At 47.4% G+C, this 17,248-nt stretch overlaps 2 protein-coding genes across 5 annotated transcripts in view; one reads left to right on the top strand and one right to left on the bottom strand.

Moving 5' to 3' along the window:
* The window catches only part of KDM3A (lysine demethylase 3A), a 29,497-nt gene extending 28,420 nt beyond the window's left edge, over nucleotides 1-1,077 (top strand). For 2 of the 3 annotated variants that reach the window (XM_027885989.1, XM_027885988.1), the window contains exon 26: nucleotides 325-1,075. In XM_027885989.1, the coding sequence (XP_027741790.1) occupies nucleotides 325-405 (81 nt within the window). In that variant the 3' untranslated portion in view covers nucleotides 406-1,075. Of the gene's footprint in view, nucleotides 1-324 lie in introns of all 3 variants that reach the window. The other variant, XM_027885987.1, reaches the window with a different exon arrangement.
* A 1,849-nt stretch (nucleotides 1,078-2,926) lies between these two features.
* CHMP3 (charged multivesicular body protein 3) lies at nucleotides 2,927-16,716 on the bottom strand. Of its 2 annotated transcripts, none has more exons than XM_027885985.1 (6): nucleotides 14,435-14,555; nucleotides 11,246-11,306; nucleotides 7,373-7,552; nucleotides 5,206-5,327; nucleotides 4,322-4,436; nucleotides 2,927-3,464 (listed from the first exon to the last, which is right to left on the bottom strand). In XM_027885985.1, the coding sequence occupies exons 1-6, from the start codon at nucleotides 14,477-14,479 to the stop codon at nucleotides 3,331-3,333; spliced, it is 657 nt and encodes a 218-aa protein (XP_027741786.1). In that variant the 5' UTR covers nucleotides 14,480-14,555; the 3' UTR covers nucleotides 2,927-3,330. The 2 variants fall into 2 exon arrangements, with proteins under 2 accessions (XP_027741786.1, XP_027741787.1); XM_027885986.1 differs by lacking the exon at nucleotides 14,435-14,555 and adding an exon at nucleotides 16,694-16,716 and having other exon boundaries at nucleotides 3,256-3,464.
* Nucleotides 16,717-17,248: the final 532 nt, after the last annotated feature.

Genomic DNA, 17,248 nt, shown 5'->3' with positions numbered 1-17,248 from the left:
GCTTTAATGCACTGGATCTTGGAGAGGAGCTTCTATAGTTTTTTAACTGTTGGCTTTTTTAGTAGTTTTGAGGAAGCCACCTGAAGCTTCTCCTGAGATTCTGTTGAATCATTTCCTTCTGCCACGCCTTCTTCCCCCCAGCTGAGCTTGCAATGCTCTGCTCAGGCCACAGGGCTCACTTGATGTCCTGTCAGAGTTTGAATCTTGTTCTCACAGGCTGGTGATTTCTGTGAAGGCTCTGTCTGATCTGAGCTGCACAGGCGGTGGGGAGGGAACTGGGAAAGCTGCGCTGTTATAACCAAACGCCTGTTCCTTTCCTGCCAGGTGAAGAATGTCATTTACCACGCTGTTAAAGATGCAGTTGGGATACTGAGAGCTAACGAATCCAGCCTTAGCAGACCGTGACGTAGAGCGCCTTAACCACACACACACTATGAAACAGAAGCGTTGGCAGCTGTTTTACCTACTCAGTCAGGACCTCTGTGGACTTTGAGATTATATGAATGTTACCTCATCTTCCTTTCAGCAGTACCAGAGGGTTGTGGTACTATGTTCTGTGTATTCTTCCAATGTTTACAAACCTGATATGTATATGTAGTAATATGTATGGACTGTGGCATACTGTGAATGCTCAGTTGCAATAGAACTTTATACGGAGTTGCTCTCCAAACTGTACAAAATACCTCCTATAGGACTGTCGGGAACTATTCCAAATTACTCGTTTGAAAAAATATTACTCAAGGCATTGTAAAGCTTCAATTTTTAAAGTTTATTTTGGGGTGGGAGGAAGTAACGGAATCACCGAATTCAATAACCAATTTACGTAAAGAGTAAGAATGCAGTTCTGGAATTTCACATTAACATAGAACTAGCATTTAAAAGTAGCTTTAAGCTATTGTATAGTAACATAGAGATGGGGGTTAACCATCTTTAGGTAAATGTATTTAAATTTCTAAATGTTAAAAGAAACTTTTGATCAAATGTCTTCTGTTCGAAACTGCTCTTTAATTTGAACTGATGTTTGATTCTCTGGTTTTTAACACTGAATGGTCTACATAAAAATTCTTCTATTTCAGATACTGTTCCTTGCCTCCCTTTTTCGGTTGACTCTTTAAAGTGTAATTAATTTGATGCAGTGCTTTGAAATGCAAAAGGAAATGGTGTATCCTAAACTGTTCACGCTGTTTTCTAAAGTGTTTGAAGGCTTAGGGTACTGAATTTAGTGACAGATCTGTTTATAGCTGCTTCTGGTTAACCCAAGCATGTCTTAGCTGACTGACTGCTGCTTCTCAGCTGCTGCCAGCACTGTGTGGTCTGTGTGGAGTGAGGTTCAGTCTGAAATGGCACACACAGAACTCCAGAATTACCTGGACAAAGACTGAAACCATCACAAAACTTAAAACAGGCACAGGGGACAAGAGTGGAAAAGTGCATTTCTCATCTAAAGAGACAACCCTGAGATGAAACAAACCTTTCTGTTCTTCCTTCCTTGCACTGACATGTGCAGGATGGCTGTTGGGAAGAGCCAGGCAGGAGAGGAAACCTCTTCCGAGATAGCCAAAAGTCACTTTTCTGAGTTTCATGCAACAAATTGATGAGCTCTGTTGTACTTCACCTGCTGATTATGATCAGCATTAACTGATCTGAGTCTGTCTCAGGTGACAGGATTCTTTTTCAGAGAAACTTCCTCTGCCCTGTGCCTCTGAAACGGGGACAGGTTCCACTGACACACAGGGAGTAGGAATCTCTTAAAGGGGTTAACTGAAGTGAACTTGGAGGTTTGTGTGCAGCAACACCTCACTGTGCTCAGTGAAGCTTCCCTCCACATCCACGTGCTGAGGCCTCTGACAGTAAATACCTTGTTCTAGTCCCTTCAGCTGGCTTGATTTGGCATTTCATTGATATGAACTAGTTGAGTATCCTTAAAAGCAACACTTCAGCTGGACCTTCTCTCACAGTACCAAGTTGAAGTAAATGAAATAAAGCAGGCTCATGCCTTTCCTTGGAGCCAGCTGGAGTTTTGTGGGCAGCTGCAGGACAGGTACCTCCCAGAGAGTGAGATGAGTCACATCAGGAAGGATGGATCACCCCCTGTGTGAGCACAGGGGTGTGAAAAGGCTCACGGTTGAAGCTGGATTCTGAGCTCTTACCGAGGTGCTGTTGTTCAGGCTGGTTTTATTGTAGCTGTTACCCATCCCCCTCTTCAACTGCTTTGTTTCTGATACGTCCTTTCTGGACTTCTGAAATCACAGGGAGCAAACTGTCCCACTTGCCTGTTCTTGTTGCATTTGGGGTGGAGATGGAACACTTGAGCTGCACAGCCCTGAAGCATCAGGGGATGTTTTGCCACCCCCTGGCACAAAGGTGCTTTTTTTGGCTGCAACTGTGAGCAGTTGGACACCATGTGAGAATCTGTGCCTTGTTTGTTTCTCCACCCTTGCTGTTGGGATACAATTATTTATAGACTTAGTTTTCTTTTCGTAAGTCTTCTGTAAAATTAGAAACTCTGCCCTCTGCCTGGGAGGTGCTGGGGGCACTGACAAAGTCAGGTGAGAGGCATGGTTGGCTTTGCAAACTGTTTTGTGAGCTGCAACATCCATTTTGCCTAAAGCTTTCCCTTGGGAAGACACACCTCTTCTCTGACTCCAAAATGTGTCATTTAAGCAGCAGAGGGTGCTGGCCATGACCACAGGGTCTGGAGAAACGTTCCCAGCACTGCCAGCTGCCCTGCCCTCCCTGTGACACGCTCCCCTCTGATCATGCTGCTCTGACTGAAAGCTTTTCTTTTCCTATGCAGCCCTAAATGTGTTTAAAGGAAATAAACAAACAAAAAAAAGGTGTTAAAAAACCAGAAGGGAGGTGTAGGAAGTAGGTATTGTTTGTTAAGAGAGGCTGAAGTGATGGAAACTAAACTGATGCGTGGCAGTGACCGTTAAAAGCAGCTTTAATAAAATGTGTAGTGATTCAGGAAAACAAAGATCTTACACCACTGAAGGTTTCTGGTAACAGATTAAGCCTTTTAGGAAGTGATGCTGCTTGAAGCTGAGAATATACTTCAGGACTTTATATCTAAAAATATGCAACATTACACCACCAGTGCCATGTCACCACAGCCCCTCCCGGGAACACGGGCTGAACAGAAAATGGGAAGCAAATCTCACAGCCTGCACTCCCCAAGAAGTATATTACAGTAGTTTCTTGGAGAAGACAATCCCCAGAAAGAAAAAAAAAATAATATATATATATTACATAAAGTATTCTCACATAAGTTTTGCATTTTGAAGGTAGGACAGAACCAGGCAAAGCCAACTGTACACATCCCTCCTGTCCCTAACTCCGGAGTGTGGCCAGCCGGGACTGCATCGCCTCGATGTCTTCCTCCTCATCCACGGCAGCGGCTGCTCCCATGGGCTCGGGCTCTGGAAGAGCATCTGTGACTTTACTGGGTGCTTTACCCAAGGCCCCTGCAACAACAAACAGGCTTGTTAGTTGTGCTCCACCTTCATTTAATAATTAGCAGCTTTCAGGGACAGCAGCAGCAGCAGCAGCACTGACCTGCCAGGCCCTCGGAGCTGCTGAGAGGACACTCTTGGTTCCCCCCACAGCTTGCCTGGGAGCTCCCCACTGCCTGCCCGGCAGGGGGGGAGCTGCTCCAGCCAGGAAGCAGGGTGGGAAAAGCAAAGCAGGATGTCAGAAACAAGAGAGGGCAGCGTGCCAGGCCCTGGGCACACCGTGCCAGCGGGGTGAGAGCTGGGGAGCTGCATCTTCAGCGAGGTACAGCTGAACACAGCCCTGTGCTTGTCACAGCAGCATTCTAAAGCATTATCTGAGTCAAATAACTAAACCAGCAGATCATGACTTCATGAGCTGGAAGGCAGAAGAAGGTGTGGTTTGGGGAGGTTTTTTATGTGTTGTTTTTTCTCCCCCAACAACTTGAGAGACCTCATTTTACTGCCAGGACTCACCCCACAGCCTACAACTCAAGGCAGTGCAGCTGAGTTTATTTCCTGGCTTCATTAATAACAGTATCTAGTCAATCATATGAGTTTCACCTCGTTAAGAAGATTCACTGCACAAACCAACACTGATCTGTTAGTGCCTCAATTACAGAGCAGCACAGACAGCAGCTGATGGATATTAGTTCTGGTTTACTGAGCCCCACCGGCCACCTCAGCCAGTATTCACTGAGAAACCAGTTTGTCAGAGCTCTCTGCCCATTACCAAAGGCAGAGATGAGAGAGCAGAACAGATGAAGATTTAAATTGCTGTGTCTTACTGAACAGGGAGGGGACTCTGCTCTCAGCAACACCCACAAACTCACCAGCTGTAATTTCAAAAAGGATTTTGTCGATTTCCATCTCAGCTTCCTCTTCCATCTCCTCCTGATCTTCCAGGCCTTCAAAGGTGTCCTCCAGCATTTCCTCTATGATTCCAGCCTAGCAGAAAACAACAAGGCAGTCTGTGATGCCCTTGGAAACAACAGAGTGAGAGGACACACTTCCTACTTTGGAGATCAAGTTACACCTATCCAGGCATTTCACAACCCCCTGGTCGCTGCTCCAGCTTTCAGGATCAAGGCTGTCCTGTTGCAGGAGGGTGTCCAGCACACCTCAGTGTAAGCCCATATCTCTACAGCTGCTGCACAGGAAAAGCAGGAATAAAATGAGGATTAAATACATGTGTTCTCACTTTGAAACCCTCACGCTGTTACTTACTGTTGTTGCACATCTAAACACCACCAACCAGCTTGCTGCAAGCATGTGAAATACGACTGCAAACCCCAGTCATGCAGCATGAGCTGTGTAACACACTGTGAAAGTGCTGTTTGACACAGCTTGCCCTTTTTCTGTCTGCATTTGAGAACATTCCTTTGCAGGGCCTGCAATCTAGATACAGTCAAACCGCTGGTGCACAATGGTGAAATTACTCAGAAATAAACTGAATTGAACTAAACAGTCCAGAGTGGTAAGAGGAGAAAAAGCAAAACTATTTTTGTCATTGAAAACGTAACAGTCATGTCAGACACTTGGAATCCTTTCAAATGGGAGCACTTTCATCACATGGAGACACCAATGTGTAGATGTTTTAAACCCAGTATCAGACTGGCCCCAGAAACATAGAATGCCCTGAGCCTCTGTCAAAGGGGCCACCCAAAAGGGACCACCCTCTTGTTCCCCTTTGCCTGATTTATGTGCTAGATCTTACCTTCATCATCTCTTTGGACAACTCCCTCATTGTTGCTTGGATTTCAGGGATTTTCACTAGATTTTGCATAGCTTTCATGACTTCTGTGCTCTTCTGCAACGAACCTGCTACTCTGAGGACAGCTGCGAAGGACAGGCAGAGAAAAAAAGTTTAAGCAATCCATGCACTGCTGAAAGCAGAGAAATTACATCCTCCCTGCAAGGAAATTTGTTTACATTCAGGCAATTTAATTAAAAAAAGAAACGGGCATCCCACTTCTCAATTTTTCACTGTCTTCCTGGGAAAGCCCAGCTTGTACCCGCATTGGAAAAGCCACATTTACAGCAAATCTACTGCTCCTGTACAATTGTCTGGAGCAACCCACATCACCTGCAGAGAGATTTCAACCCAGCAGTTCATAAAACAGGGAACCCCAAGCTGCTCCTGCCCAGGCCCCTCAAGCAAGAGGTCTTGCTGAGGGTTCCACCAGCGCAGCTGCAGTCCAGCCCCACAGGTGACTGCTGGAACCTCCTGCCCAACACTGGGCACAGGAAACTAACTCTGGCAGAAGTTCTACTGCAGTAGTTCCACAGCAAGGAGTAAGCTGGAAGATTATTACTGAAGCAGTTCTAACTGAGTTTAACAATACTCCTTCCAGAGGCTATCCTCATAATGTAATTTATAAGATCTCCTCATATGTGTCGATACAGCAAAATCAAAAAGCAATAATTAAGGGAACTTTGAGCTTTTTGAATTGTGCCATCTAACTTTGCAGCTTCCTAGACATGGAGAACTTACCTGTTTGTATATAAAATGGTCACTCCTTCACGAAGCAAAATGAAGGTACAGCATATATTATTTTTCATTTTAATAATGTCTTTAAGAGCCTTACACTTGTAACGTTAACAAACTAACAAAAACCTTGCCTTGAGTGGTTGTTTCCCAAGTTAATACAACCCCCAGACTGAATTTGAATTCTAGATTCCTTCTTATTTCCTCTCTAAGTGCATCAGAACATTCCCAGGAAGATGAAGATGCTGGCAGTTGTTACAAGGAGGAGGCTGCTTTGAGTTTTTTGTTTTTAAGGGACACCTCAAAGCTGCAAGGATGGTCCTGCGTCCCCTTCCTGAGTGAAACACATGGGGAGCCACATTTGACCTACTGTAAAATTACACTGAAGGTTCATACAGAAACTTCTGATTTATCACTCATCCAGTGTTAAAATCTACTTTGATAATGCTGGGGTGGGGGAATACTTTGACATTTCAGTTGTATGTTAAGCTCCACCAAGTCTTTCTTTAAAGCTTTCTGCTCTGCTTGTTACAGGACGGGATGTTTTCAGCTGTGGAAAACACTGCAAGAAGTCCATTACAACAGATTTCTGATGTGGGTAAGGAATGAGGGAAATAAAATGGTTCTGGAGGAGCACAGAGGACCAAGGAGGGTTTACAGAGAACAGGTATTAAGGCAGGGGGCAAATGGATTCATCCACACCAAGGAAATCAAAACACTGTTCACCCATCTCCACTTAGGTGTTAAGTGTCCCCAGACTCTTGCTAGAGAAAGAATCATCTACAAGATGAAGGGAATTCTGTGGAGGGAAATTAACCTCCTGTTACAGATCCTGTCAAAATCAGAGACACAGGCTCCACAAGGATACAGGTATACTAGGAATGCCTTCACACTGTTTCTGAATGCACACTGAATGCCCTGAGTTATTGTAAGGGAGTTACACATTCTCACATCCCTGCACCCCTCAGGCTCTGAGGGGAGGTGTGAGATGATCTGCTGAGCAGCTAATCAGAGGAAACAGGGAGCCTGCAAGGATCTAGGGAACAACGAGGGGCGGGAACCCCAGGAAACCAGAACTGGGAGTTCCCTGACTACTTCAGAGCTGGGAGTGGGACACCTACCCAGGCAGGGGAGTGGGGAAACAGCCTCCAGAACATCCTGCACACCGAGAAGGGTTATTGCCTACAGGAGTATAGGATTCATTATGGGATGGGGAGGAAAAGAGCACATTTGGACTCAGGAAAAACTTATTATGGATATTTTAAGGAGATTAGAGGAACGTGACTGAACTTTAGGGGAACTACCTCTGCCTGCATTTGACCTCAGCTCTGAAGAGGGAAACCTCACCCCTAACACTGTGACAGCCGCTGTGCTCGGGCTTGGGATTTGTTCTTACCCAGCTGGTTCTTCATCCCCATGAGAACTGAGTTCATGTGGGCTTTGGACGCGTAGAGTTTGCTCACGGCCTTCCGGGAGCGGATCAGCTCCTTCGCCAAGATCACGCACACATCCTTCTGACCCTTTTTGGCAGCATCCTTTACTGACCTCTTCACCTTCTCCTCTTCCCTCTGGATATCTGGAGCACAGAAAAATGCAGCAAATGGTGACAAACTGCTATGGATTTTTAAGAGAGATCAGTCATTTGTTGGGGGGTGTGTTCAATGCAGAGAATTGTTTCTGCTTGATTTCAGGTTCTCTCTGTTACTTCACGACCTTGTTCTAGGCTGATTTGCGTGTTTCAACTAAATATTAAGAGGAGAATTCTCATTAGTGAACATCCAGCTCTGTAATTTCCTAAAGGACTGTCTAAGAATATTACTGCATGATGCTGAGCTGACTAAGAGGAATTCTTAAGAAGCAAAAAAGGTCCAGTAAGAACAAAGCGCTCTGAGATGACTACTCGACTTACAACTTCAAAATAGCTTCCTGCTGACTATTAAACTGCCCTGATGTTAATACATAAAAATAAATACACACATATGTAATATACACATGCACAGTTTAAGGCTACTGCACTGATTTGCTGCTTACAAGATTTCCTCTTCCCTCTGTCCATCACCAGATAAACCCACTTCACCAGGAAGGAGCAAAGATGTCACAGGGAGTTCAAACTATCAGTCTCAGCAGACAGACAGGCATTTCACTGGCAAAAATGTCAGACCACATTCAAATCTTACACCCACATGCCCACCTTCCAGTGAATTTGAGGGCTGTTGTAGGCAAAATTGTCGACACTTTTCTAAATCCCTGAATTGTGTTTTTTGGGGAAAAAAGCCACATTCAGTAAGATTGTAGGAGGCTGATCTCTAGAAAGTTTTACATAAACACTGCCTTTAAAAAAAAAATAAGGCATAACCACTTGTATAGTGAATTTCTAAGGGCGTATCCACAAATTTAAGTGTTACTTAGAACCACAGATTTGCTAATTACTGCCAAAAAACGCCTTCATCCTTGCAGGTAGACTTAATTATTCCCCTGTCAGACCCAACTTACTGAGCCTCAACTGGACTCTCAGTGAGCACACCTGTACTTAAGGAGTCAAGGTCCTGAGTTTCTACTGCTCATACTTTAAACCCACATGCACTGGGTGTTCCTATAAACCAGCACACTCATATCACAGGCTGGCCAGGGCTGAAGCTATGGATAATTTATCAGGAAAAACTAGTCTGGCTGGAGAATCATTAGATTTGAGTTAAAACAGCCTGTTCAAACCATCTTTATTCAACAGCTTTTTTTTTTAAGAGCGTGCTGGAACAGGAACACTGAACTTAGCACGAGCACCAAAGAGGTGGGGTTGAACTATTAGACCCCAAATGGGCTTCCTGAAATACCATCAGTTTCTCCAGCACATCTGATGTGACTGATCACAGTTCTGCCCTGTTAGGTAACACTGGCTGAGAACAGCAGGAGCCAGGTACCCCCCAAAAAAGCCCAGAGTAAATAAAGAATTGAGACAGTAAGGGTTAGGCTCCCCTTCCTGCAAAGAGCTGATGGAAATGACCACAAGAAACAATTATTTCCAGAAAAGGCTCTGCTCAAATTTAGTTTTGGTTTATGCCTGACAAGTTACACCAGAAGTTGCCCTTTTATAAAAACAGAGGCATCAACAATCAACACACACTTTTTGGCACAGGCCGACCTGGAGACTTGGATGCAGCTTTTCACGTTGGAGTTAATGAACCCTGTGCTCAAGACCAGTCATTCTCCCAGTATCAATGGGGCCTTTATCCTGAGGGACTGGTAGAAAGTTGTAGGATCATAATTAGAAAAACATACCCTTGCTTCTTCCCCACTGTTATCTGCAGAAATGTCACAAGCTTGAGGGCATTTGTATGTCAGACAAGGGACTGATCTGAGTCCCAGCACATCAGAGCAGGTAGGAAAGAGCTGAAGTGACCCATCAGGAAACAGAAAGCACCAGAAGAACCCCAGCAGTGCTGAGGAATTACAACATTCACTCTGTCGGGCTGAAAACAACCACAAGTATTGTGTTGCTACATCCAGACCCGAGTGCTTTCACTGGCATGACCAACAGCTGAGTATGAGATTAGAGGCACAAGCAGGCAAGAACAATCAGCTCTATCTTTGAAGGTCAGTGCCAGCTACGCCCCTCAAGCGAGCCAAAATCACACCCCAGTCCCTCTGAGGGACAAAGCAGCTCAAAGCACCTGCCAGAGGGACTTGCAAGCCCAGCACAGCACAAAGTTCCTGCATTACTCCAACTGCATCAACTCAAAAAATTCAGTTCTGAAGTAACAAGGACACCTTTCATTTCTCCAAACCTTCTAAGCCCTCCAGAGCAGCCTACACACAGGAGCCCAACAACAGATGGCTTCAAGCAGCGTGTTGCTATTTCAGTAACTGCGCTGGCTGGGTGAGCCAAGTGCTCCAGTGATCCAAGCCCACTCAGTTCATCCCAGGTGGATCCAGTTTTGCCATATCCAAGTACATCTTGCACAGCCTCCCCCAAGGGAACTAAGACAGGCCTCAGCTGAGCATCCTTAGTCAAAGACTGCAGGGATTTCCTGTGTAAGGCTCAGCTGAAAGGACAAAGCTCAGCAGAACCCAACTGCAGCAGGTGGTTTTTGAGGAAACCTCCAGTGGCACGTGGCTGTGATCCTTCAGGAGCAGCCTGCTGGCCTGGGAAGTGTCCAGCAGAACCACGTCCTTCCGCAGCTGACACCTGGTGAGATGTGAAATCCTGGCACAAAGATGTTCTGTACTTTACTGGGAATTATCAGAATAGCAGGTGGTTGGTGACTGGTGCTGAACTGTATTTCTTTGAGTGTGAGACTCTGAAATACAGAGTCTGAAATACATGTTTAGAGCTGCTACAATAACCAGATTGACATCCACACCAAAATATCAGATCACCCCATAACCCAATAACTACATGGGCCATTACAAGTATTATGGCATGGATAAAGTCAAGAGAAAACAAAATTTCAAGAAACATCAACAATGAACACGTGAGTAGTTTGCTCCTTTGAAAGATGCGACTTCTAAAACATATTTTGCTAATAAGGTCAGCCACACTGCAGTTCTCCTGTGCCTGGTGCAGCCACAAAAAAAAAAGTGCCCTGGAGAACGCAAAACAATCCATAAACATAATGAACATCCCTGTACATCAATTTTCCTGGAAAAGCCTTAAACTCTGTTCCTCATTTTACAGACGAGGACAAAGACAGACTTTGTACTGGACAAGGTCTGTAATAATAAGCAACTCCTCTGCTTTTCAGCACACCTTCAGCAGTGCAGTGCTCGTAATTTAATAGCAAAACCCTCACCCACTGAGAAAATACTCTTTTTTTTCCCCCTCCCTCGCTTCTGTTTGGAATTTTCCCAAGCTGCCAGCAAGCTACTTTTGTTTGGCATGTGCACTTCACAGCAGCACATCCCAGTGGAACTTTCTACATGAGGAATTACACACCACACTGATACCACTCATTAAATCAAGGCGGGTGAAATTCTGGACAATAAGTCTGATTCACATTATCAAAAGGGATTTAACGGCATTATGTCTTTAATGGGAGCATAAAATTTGAGGTTCTTTTGAAAATTTTACCTGGAGAACCTCACAGTGACACCATTGTGTAACACAGACCAAGTCTGGTCCCAGGATCACGTTCATCTTTATTCCAGATGTGAGAGAGTACCCCAGGTTATTAAATTTCATAACCTGCCCCAATTAAAGCAAGAAAAAAAAAAACACCAAACCTTGGAGGCAGACGAGGAGAAGAAAACCACAAAATGAGGCACAAGTACAAACCTCTGATCTGTCTGTCAATCACTCTCATTTCTTTCCTTATCTTCAAGGACCATTCATTGACCTCAAAAAGAGAAAGTGAGAGTTACTTGAAATTCCAGCTTTAAAACTATGCTTTTATGCTTTCATGTAACCTAAACATTCCGTATCAAAAGCAGCACTTCAAAACGCCCAAGCTTTAAGTGATTTCATTATTCAAATAAAAAAAAAAACCCAGAAACACTGCAGAGATACCACCAGTTACTGCACTGCTCTGAACGTTCAGACAAGGAGTTAAGGAGGCCTTTTAGAGATCCCTCCCAAATGAAACTCTTCTATGATTCTGTGGGGTGATTTGTGAATCAGACACTCCCTGCCTGGCTAACTTCCCACATCACAGCCGTGCCACTGTGCAGAGGGAACTTGCCACGGGGGATTTCAGCGTAAGGTAGAGACTTTGGCACAGGATGACAGCACCAGGGGTGCTACAACCTATTTCAGTCAGGAGGATCCACAGGAGGTCTCCAAGCCAGCCCTCTCCTCAAAGCAGGATCAAGTTCAGAGTTCAGAAAGGTTGTTTGGGGCCTCATCCACTGAGTTTTGATACTGTTTGAGAGCAGAGACTTCACAGCCACTCTGGGCACCTGTTCCTGAATCTCACCTCAATGTTTATGTGATTGTTTGGTTGGTTTTTTTTTTCAATTCAAATGAAAAGCTTTGTCTACCTGAATGAGCTGTACAAAAGAACTGTTAAAACAAGTTCTCTTCAGTGCATGAGCCCAGCAGAGCAACAGACTTAGACTTTTACCAGTCTCAGAAATGCTCTTGGTCACGATGAACAAGAACTACCATCTGAGGTGCCCAAGCACAAAATCTGCTGAAAAAAACTCAACAAACCCAAAGCCCTGCAGAGCTCTGTGAATACACAGAGCTGCAGAAGTTTCAAAGGGTTTCAGAAAGCTTCTGCATCTTTAGTTAAATCCTGTTCTTACAGGGAAAAAAACCCCAACCCTTACAGGAACAACTGCAGCCTCCCCTCTTGTTCTTCAGAACAGAGGAGAAAATGTCCTGTTGGGTCATTCCTCAACCCAACAGGAAACTAAGAAGCTCCTTCTTTTGAGTGTGGGCTACATGGGAGAGCAAAAAAGCAAGGGCAAGAGACCGAGGTAAAACAGAGATTTTGCTCTACAACTTTTACTCCAGAACAAGCCAACACAAGTTAGGCCTTCCTGTACAAGCACAATCAGCAAGTGCCACATGAACCACAGCAGGACTCGCAGCCTCTGCCTCTGGGATGCACAACCCAGCACAGAGACACCACTGAACCACGGCTGGCTGTGTGTTGTCACCAGTCCCTGCTGACTCTGACAGCAGAAACCTCTTGGACAGCTCATCCCTAGCCCTGCCCAGCAATCAGCTGCTTGGCACGACTGCCCCAAAGGCAGAGCTGGGAGCTCCTGCCTTCCCTGGCGTTCCCAACACTCATCTCCTGTTTTCTGTGGTGAGAGGAGGAGGAAATCCCATTGTCTCTCACCCAGGATACTCCCTGCTTCCAGTTACATCAGACACAGCGATTTGATGAGCTGTCAAAAAGCCATTGCTGCCCATCTCACCCAGGACAAGGGGCCCTGGGCACAACTCCACACTGATGACACCGTTCTGCTTCCACTCCTGATCCAAACAAAACCATCATCCTCACAGCACTGCACCACACCAGAGCCAGCCAACAGAACACTCGGCTGGAAAGAGCCAACCTGGGCCACGCTGGAGGGAAAACCACTTTGTAAGCTCAAGCGATCCCAACATGGCATTAAATGCATAGCAGATTTTGGCAGGCCAGAATGCAGCAACACCTCACAAGGGATAGAGATATCTGCCTTTTGTCGTTCATAAATGAATTATCTCCCATCAACAGAGCAGGCACACAAGTGAACCCAGGGCAAATCAGTGCCACCACAAACATCTCAGCCCCTCCCCATCGTCATCCAGCTCCTGCAGTGCTCAGATCACCCCCTCTGGAGCAACCTCTGGAGATCATCCAGTCCAAGCCCTCTGCCAAGGCAGGGTCACAAGGAACAGGTGACACAGGAACACATCTAGGTGGGTCTGGAATGTCTCCAAAGAGAGAGACCCACAACCTCCCTGGGCAGCTGTTCCAGTGCTCTCCCAACCTCCGTGTATGGAAGTTCTTCCTCACGTTGAGGTGGAACTTCTTGTGCTTTATTTTATGGCCCACTGATCCCACTGATCCTCCTCCTGTCACTGGGCACCACAGGGGAGAGTCTGGCACCATCCTCCAGGAGCTCCAAGGTGACCCACAGACACAAAAAAGCAGGGAGGTCTGGGAAGGGAGATCAGGGGAGATCTGTGACACTGCAGCTTTTCTGAGCCCTCAACTCGTGTGCCTGCCATCCTTCTCCCTTGCTGCTTTGCCAGCACATCTAATGTGTTTGATCTTGCCCTCACCAGGTACCACACATTTTTTATTAACACTCTTTTTTTAAAATTAACATATTAGTAGTGATTTGTGAAAGGCAGCAATGAAACCCATGAATGCCTTGAGTGTTTCATCTCGCTGTGACATCAGAAAGCTGCTGGCAGAAGCAAGGCTCACTCAGTCTGTCTGCAGACTCGCCTTCCCCCTCCAAGTCCCAACATTGCAGCTGTTCCTAATTGTGTCTGCAAGAGGACCTTGAATTATAGAGTCATGGAATGTGAAGGAGTTGGAAGGGACCTTAAAGACCATCCAGTTCCAACCCCCTGCGATGGGCAGGGACACTTTCCACCAGATCAGGCTGCTCAAGGCCTTGTCCAACCTGGCTTTGAACACTTCCAGGGATGAGGCAGCCACAGCTTCACTGCGCAACCCGTTCCAGGGCCTCGCCACCCTCACAGGGAAGAATTTCTTCCTAATATCGAACCTAAGTTCCCTCTCTTTCATTTTGCACCCATTCCCCCTTGTCCTGTCACTACAGCTCCCGAGGAACAGTCCCGTTGCGGCTCCCCCGGAGCCCCCTCAGACACCGCACGGTGCTGTGCGGTCTCCCCCCGCCGCCTCCCCGGGCGTACCCAGGCCCAGGCCGGGTCGGGCCCCTCCTCACCCCCGCCCGCCGCCGCGGCAACGCCACACACTCAGGCCTCCAGCCGGAGCCGCACCTCCCAGCAACCTCCCGTCCCCCTCCGGTGCCCCCCGGGGCGGGCGCGGCCCCTCACCAGCTCTTTGGGCGGCTTCTCGGGGGTCTTCCCGAACAGCCCCATGGCGGCCGCCCCGCCCGGCGCTTCCGGGTTCCCCTCACGGGCGGGGCCCCACACTGCGCCTGCGCCGCCGCGGGCCCCGCCCGCTGCACCGCGCGCGGGGGGGGCGGGACCCGGGGAGCAGCGCCCCGCCCACCGCCGCGCGCCCTCAGCCCAATCACGGGGCGGCGCCCACGGCGGGAGGGGCGGGAACGGCCTGAGGGAGCTGAGGGGTTCGCTTGGCTGCTCACAAACTATGAGGGTGTTTGTAACCTATTCACAGAATCAGTTCGGTTGGAAAAGACTTCCGAGATCACCTATGAGTCCGACCTATGATCCTACACCACAGCGTCCAGCTTTTCCTTTAAACACCGCCGGGGACGGTGACTCCACCACCTCCCCGGGCAGCCCATTCCAATGTCTCATCACCCCTTCTGTGAAGAAATGCCTACTTAATGTCCAACCTAAACCTCTCCTGGCGCAGCTTAAGACCAATCTGAACCTCCCCTGGCACAGCTTTGATGCTGTGTCCCCTCGTCCTGTCGCTGGTTGCCTGGGAGCAGGGCTCGACCCCACCTGGCCACAACCTCCCGTCAGGGAGCTGCAGAGAGAAAAATTCTCCCCCGAGCCTCCTTTTCTACAGACTGAACACCCCCAGCTCCCTCAGCCATTCATCACAGGACATGGGCTCCAGACCCTTCTCTGGACTCGCCCCAGCCCCTCAGTGACCTCCTCTCAGTGCAAGGGCTCACTCGCACCACGCTCCAGCCTTTCCCCTGGGATGACCCCCAGGAGATCAGATGGGAAAGCTCACAGAAGCCGATGCCCACCTTGCCCTCAGCTGCTCTTTCGGAGATATCCCACCAGACAGGCCTGGCTCCTCTCCACCCTCCTCTCCGCAGGGTCACCTGGCCGAAATGAGGGGACAGCTTGGAGCAGCCCCGCTGGAGCTCCAGGGAGTCATTCCATCTCCTCACGCCCCGGTGCACAGGCCGAGGACTAGAAATAAATCACTGATGCACAGACGGAGTGGAAAAGCTGAGGAAGAAAAAAGGTGCTATTTAGCTTAATCTAACACTTGATAGCTTACAATTATACTTACCCTCATCATTTAATTACCAGAGAAGGATACTTTAATGACAGTTATAAATTTGTACAGTTCACCCTTGCCTTTTTTCCTTCCAAAAATCTAATGCAGAACAAAGATCCAAACAGGCTTTGTAAAGGGGAACTCTTTCGGACTGGGCACCATCAGTGTGAAAACCAGTGTTAACAAAACGGGAATTGCTGAAACTGAGAGTGGCAAAGACCTTGAGAGGTTATTTAAATCCACCCTCTGTAACAGCAGCACAAAAGAATCCACCAGCCTCATTAAACCTTCTGAAACAGGTAACCTCACCTCAGTCATTTGACATTTTCTGTTTACAATTGGTCTCCAGTTTCCAGGCACCAGACAGCAGAGAACAAAACACCGCTTCAGGAATGTTTAGCATCTCAGTTAAGACACTTCACAAGTACCAGCACAACCCAGCCCCGCGAGGCAAAACAGGCGAGCAGGGAAAGCGCTGACCTTGTTACAGGCACAGTCTTCGCTCTCTTCTCCGTATGTGCAACTGTCAACGCGTCGGGGATGGGCTGTCTGAGATCCTGCACTCGGTAGAAAACAATCTTTCTTGGATGTTTCTGCTCTGCTACTGACACGAGCATTTCATAAAATAAACACATCCAACTGCTTTTTCTTTCCTGCTGGGACTCCCAATACACTACACCAGCTGCTGTAGATTCTGAAACAGATGCATCGCCAGGAACTGGATCACAACAATTTATATAACCCAGACTCGAGGGGACCGAAAGCTACCTATGGTCATAATTACCTGCTCGTACGGATGTGCCCTCAGTGGCTCTCCTGCTAATTAAGCAGCAGTTTGGGTCATCCATCAAAAGAACTGGCGAGTGAAGCAACGGAGGTCATTAAAACGAGCCCTCAGCTAAAAGCAGGTGTGCACGAAGGTTTGCAAGCAGAGCTGAGCCTGTGCAGAGGAGCGGAGCTGCTGGGGCTGCCTGTGATGATGAGGAGGCAAGCCTTCAGAGCTGCGCTCCACAAGCACCCAGTGCCCCGAGGACACAGCTTTGCACTCACAGCGTTCGGCAAATTGCCGAGGTACCTGCAAAATGCTACAGCAGGGCTGTGACACAGCGGCTCGTCAGCACCTTGGCTACAGCCTTATTTATACTCACAGAACTTCTCCCCCTTTCTCCTGGCAAGGCCTCATGTCAGTGCAGGTTTCAGAGCAGCCCTGAAACGAGGTGGATTTCAGCTACTCATGACAGGCACATACGCCAAGCTGCCGTACCGACTGGAAGCAGAAATGATCTTTGCCCTCATTATGCCTCTCCACTGCTCTGCCGAGGCTGTAATGACAGAGACAGGGCATGTACTGGCAGCCCTCAAGTGGAATAAAAATGACTTGGTGGACCACAGGAGAGTTGCTGATATTATGCCCCTTCCACCTCCCTCCATCAGTGCTGCCGTGGGAAAAAGGAAACAAGAAGAGGAAAAAGGACTCACAATTAAAAACAGCTCTTCTGATCACTACATGAATATCCTCTTGGGAACGCATCTGGTGACAGGAGCCATGAAACATTTGTTAATAAAAACAAGAATGCCCAGGTACCCTGGACAGATAAAACAATGCCAGCAGCACTGTGAGCAGCCTCCCAGCTCTCTAAAGGCACAGAGAAATGGGTTGTAACAGCAAGAGTGACCTGTGCTTGTATTTCCTATTATCATCT

The sequence above is a fragment of the Empidonax traillii genome, unplaced genomic scaffold (genome assembly GCF_003031625.1).
Source record: "Empidonax traillii isolate 1590-97213 ecotype Southwest subspecies unplaced genomic scaffold, ASM303162v1 scaffold175:size1888319, whole genome shotgun sequence".
Classification (NCBI taxonomy): domain Eukaryota; kingdom Metazoa; phylum Chordata; class Aves; order Passeriformes; family Tyrannidae; genus Empidonax; species Empidonax traillii.
The sequence above is the reverse complement of the archived record's forward strand: the minus strand, read 5'-3'. Positions and strand labels throughout refer to the sequence as shown.